This window comes from Lonchura striata, chromosome 14 (assembly GCF_050655825.1).
Source record: "Lonchura striata isolate lonStrDom1 chromosome 14, ASM5065582v1, whole genome shotgun sequence".
Taxonomy (NCBI): Eukaryota; Metazoa; Chordata; class Aves; order Passeriformes; family Estrildidae; genus Lonchura; species Lonchura striata.
The window spans coordinates 5,381,310-5,385,734 of NC_140716.1; the positions used below are offsets into that span (position 1 = coordinate 5,381,310).

General features: G+C 46.6%; 1 protein-coding gene across 3 annotated transcripts; it reads left to right on the plus strand.

Annotated features, from left to right (window-relative positions):
* The first annotated feature begins 247 nt into the window (after nt 1–247).
* PSMG3 (proteasome assembly chaperone 3) lies at nt 248–3,431 on the plus strand. Of its 3 annotated transcripts, none has more exons than XM_021539639.3 (3): nt 248–298; nt 592–871; nt 2,881–3,431. In XM_021539639.3, exons 2-3 carry the CDS (start codon nt 656–658, stop codon nt 3,031–3,033), a joined length of 369 nt encoding a protein of 122 aa, XP_021395314.1. In that variant the 5' UTR covers nt 248–298; nt 592–655; the 3' UTR covers nt 3,034–3,431. The 3 variants fall into 3 exon arrangements, with proteins under 3 accessions (XP_021395314.1, XP_021395313.1, XP_085447830.1); XM_021539638.3 differs by having other exon boundaries at nt 654–871; XM_085591704.1 differs by having other exon boundaries at nt 248–289; nt 652–871.
* Nucleotides 3,432–4,425: the final 994 nt, after the last annotated feature.

The following is a 4,425-nucleotide window of genomic DNA, read 5'->3' on the forward strand; positions in this document are numbered from 1 at the left end:
GTTCACCCCGGAGAAGCGCCCGGGAGCGGCAGCCCTGCCCGCGGCCGGCGAGGGGCCGTGAGGAGCGCGCGGCGGGGCGGACATGGCGCCTTCCGCGCGCACAGCGGGTAATGGCGGCGGCGCGGAGGGAAGGGGAGGGAACAGGCCGTGAGGGCTGCCCTGCGCCATCGCCCCCCGCCGGCTGCGGGAGGGAGAGAGGGAGGGATGGGAAGGGAAAGGAAAGGAAAAGAAAAGCGCCGCTTCCGCCACGGCGGGGCGGGCCTGGGCGGAGAGCGGCGGCGCGGCGGGGCTGGCAAGGGTAGGGGCGGTGAGGGCCGCGGCCCGGCGGGATGGGGGTGGCTGTCTCCCTGTCTCCATGTCTCCCTCAGGAGAAGCCTGGTGGAGCCGGGTGGAAAGCAGGGCTCGAGGTTTCCCCCTCGGTGCCAGCTGCCCGCGTTAGCGGGGCCCCTGCCAGGCAGCGGGGCCGTGCGGGGCAGTGATGCCATCGCTGCGGCGCTGCGAGGTCCCCCCCAGTCAGGGCTGCGGGTTTGTACTGAAATTAACCTCAGCGTGGGTATTTCAAACTATGGGAAGGATTCGGTCTTTTTGTAGCGCGTCGCGCATGTTTTTCATGTAATGCTGTCGTACTGTCGCCGTGTTGTTCCTTTCGGAAGCGATGGAAGCGGGTCCCATCGTGACGTCCAAGCAGCGGGAGGAGGTGGTGCACGGGGTGCCCACGGAGGTGGTGTGCACGGCCTTCTCCAACTCCGTCCTCGTGGTGGTCACACAGTACGGCAAGATGGGCACCATCGTCTACGTGGACCCCAACATCGTCGGCGACAACGTGGGCAGGCCCACGCTCACCACGAAGGTGCTGCTGGGCAAGGATGAGGTGAGGTGAGAGCGGATGCGGAGCGCTGGGGCAGCAAGGATAAGGGGGAAATGTAGTGGGTGGGGCTGTGCAAGTTGCCAGGGAGTTGATGAATCACAGCAGTTAAGCAGTGTTTGAACAGTGATAAGATTAATTTTAAAATGAGGAAAGAGGGGCTCATCAGAAAAGTATGTGCGCTCGTCTGCTCTGTGGACATAAAAGTGTAACTAACCATGAGTGGTTTGGCGATCTGTTGTTTTGTATCCTACAGGATATGGATTGCTTCTGCGTGTTTATGGAAAGTTTGATAAAACTGTGTTGATTTAAGGGTTGCAAGATTAAATATGCAGCCATTGATAACCTTTTTGGGTTTCTGTTCCAGTGAGTTTGTTTTCCTTTTCAGGTCTGTTTTCCCACCCCCATCCTCCCCTGTCTATGCCAGCCCCATAATGGGCTTTAGTTGCCCACTCCCAAGTGTGCCCAGCACCTTCCCTTGATAAAGTTAAATTTGTTTTGCTTCAACAAAATGAGGTTTTTATCGACCACTTCACAAAGCTAGAGAGAAAGCAGATGCAAATGTGTTTCGCAAAGCATCAACTGGTCAAACATTAAAACAGAGTTACAGAGCTACAAGATTATGAGGCTTTCCATCAAGGTTGAAGCTATTGCATATTACTTGCTAGATTTAACTAGAAAAGCTATAACAACACAAGTTCCTGATTTTATCCATGACTTTTCCTTGTGGAGTTCTTTCTCTTGAGCAATAGCCTTCCCTTTTTGGGAGATATTTTGCTTTCTCTGCTTTGATATATGCAAATTCTGACCACCTCCACCCCCAAGCTTATTTTGTGTTTTACTTGGAAATGGGAAGTGCTATGTTTACTTTGTTCCATTCTATTTTTAAAAAATTTTAACTAACTGATCTAAATTTCAAGAAAAGACTTTCACTAGTTTGCTGCTTTCCTGCTTGTCACTGCTAACATCCTTCTTTGGGACGCTGCACACTTCCAAACAGCAGCTGAAATCAAGCAAACTCATCCTTCCAACAGATACACAACTATGGGTGTAAATAAACCCTAGACAAGCTGGGTGGTTCGAAGCTGTGCTGGGTGAGGTTGAGACTGGACATGAGAAAACACCTCTTCACCACGAGTGTGGTCAGACACTGGAACAGGCTTGAGGTGCTTGATGCTCTAAGCCTGTCAGTGTTTGAGAGCCATTTGGACAATCCCCTGAATAATGTTTTAACCTGGTCAGCTCTGAGTTGGTCAGGCAGCTGGGCTAGATGTCATTGTATGTGCCTTCCATGTGACATAGTCAATGCTGTTCTGATGTATTCTTGTTAAAGAAACCTCATGGAAAAGGTTATATCCCTTTTTTTGCCTCCTTCAGCCTCACTACTTATTTCTGCTCTTCATTATTCTATTAAAATAAAAGGCAACATGTCTGTAACACCAGACATACAAAAACTGTGTATTTAACACCATTTGGGGATCTCTAGGAATTACAAAAATAACAGCTTTTTTCCAGAGCTTGTCAATGGAACATCCCCTTTTCAGAACAAGATTTTAAACAAAAAAAAATGTACTTGCAAACTTCTTTAGAAACCTGGCTGTGAAGGAAATAAAGGCATTTGGATCCATAGCATTTCATATAATTTAACACTGGTGCCACAGTTCAGGTGGGAGGATTATGGAAGGAAAGATTCTCCGTACGGAGTTTCCAAGTTTCCCAGACAGTGCTGAACTCAATTCAAGTGCAGCTCCACTGAAGTTGTTTCCGGGTGGTGTGGGTGGCTGGCACATTCATGGGACCAAACTCTTCCCTTTTAATCTGGTTGAGAAAATGCTTTCTGAAGTTCCCTGTCCCATGGCTTGCCTTTGCTGACCATGTTGGAACTGGCCAACAAGCATCGAGCTCAGTCTGAGTCCAGAATCAAGAGTTTCTCCACGTCACTCAGGGACGCTTCCTCTCCTGCAGGAGGGCTCTCCCATTGTAGGAGTGTACATCTGTATCCCTTTGCTTTTCAGCCCCTCGTTCATGTTTGTGCCAAAAACCTGGTGGCGTTCGTGTCGCAGGAAGCTGGGAACAAACCTGTTCTCCTCGCCATGGCTTTAAAGGACAAAACCATGGAAGGAATACAGGCTCTACGAGAAGTGATCCGGAGCTGCCAAGTGTGGTGAAGTTGTGCCATCTGGATTCAAGGAAATGATCTTGAGTCCGTGACTCATCACCACCTATTTAAAAGGACTAGAAATGAAAACGATGGAATGTCTTTGTGGTGGTTTTGGATGTCCTAAGGAATTTCATGAATTTTTCTCTACTGTGTAGAACATTTGTGGGTTTTATTACTGGGACAGGTTTGCAAGTCCATATAGACAGTGGCGAGACGAGAGCAATTGTCTCAACATAGGAGAGAAGTGCTACTTTTATCATGTTGGGTGGGTCATTTATTTGGGAAAGGGCTCAGCTCTGCTCATGTGTCCTGAGGAGCAGCAGATGCCAAGGTCTGTAGCTGTGCCATACCGCAAAGGGGGAACACCCAGTGCAGAGGGAATAAAAGAAACATTGTCAAATCAAATTTTACCTGTTTTCTTTTTTGCTCTATGAGAATCACTTCAATTGAAATACAAGCCTTGGTAAAAAATCAACAGTTGCATAATGGGAAACATTTTCTTGCCTTTTTTTAGGAAATGAGTCTTAGATGGCTGCTTTTGTCCTTATGTCCGTTCCTTTCTGGATGTAGTCTGAATTAATTTTCTACTTTCACTCTGATTTTAAAGAAAGGCAGATCATGACACTTTGCAAATTTCATGAAAGCTGATGTCAGGGTGGAAGACAGGAACCCAAATTAGTGGTAAGAAAATAATCTCTGCCAATGGATTACGTGGTACCAACACATCAGAGAAACAGCATCCATTGGCTGATCAATGAACATCTGTCAGGAGATGTGAGGACAGATGGTTTGAGGGGTTACACAGGGTTGTTTCTGACAAGTCACCTACAAAATGTGTCAGATTATGTTGTATGAGCTGATGCAAAGATTAATAGCCAAACTTTTGCCTGGAAAGCACATTTGTTTTTACCTCTTGTAATAAACAACAACAAGTAGTAAATTTTCAAGTGAGCTGTTATACACTTTTGTCACTTATGAACTTGACAGCACAGACAGAGGCCAGGTCTTGGATTCTGGGCACAGTAGAGTTGTGCTAAGACCAGTTGGTACAGCAGAATCAGCACAGAGCCTGTGCCTGCCCCATCATGGTGATCCAGCTGCCAGGTCATTCTGTTGTTAAAAAATCCCCTAGAAGTAGAAAAGCAGAAAATGGATTTCGAAAGGACTCTTTTCTCTGAAATAAGAGTTATTTACAGCATTTAAAGGGATTATGAGAAATGAAACTCTTTTTAAAAAATACATTCAAACACTGCAGGCTTCCAGCTGCCCTTGACAAGAAACTGCATCTAAAAATAATTTTCTAAACTGTGCTTCCAAGAATCAAAGATTCACATCTGTCAGAGCTATAAATTTTTCCTCTTTTCCACTTCCCTTTTTTTTTTTTTTTTTTTTTTTTTTT

Bases quoted from the DNA above. Each gene is read 5' to 3' on its own strand.
- PSMG3 (XM_021539639.3), top strand. From the start codon at position 656: ATGGAAGCGGGTCCCATCGTGACGTCCAAGCAGCGGGAGGAGGTGGTG. The intron at 872-2,880 runs GTGAGGTGAGAG...TTTGCTTTTCAG, and splicing joins TGCTGCTGGGCAAGGATGAG to CCCCTCGTTCATGTTTGTGC.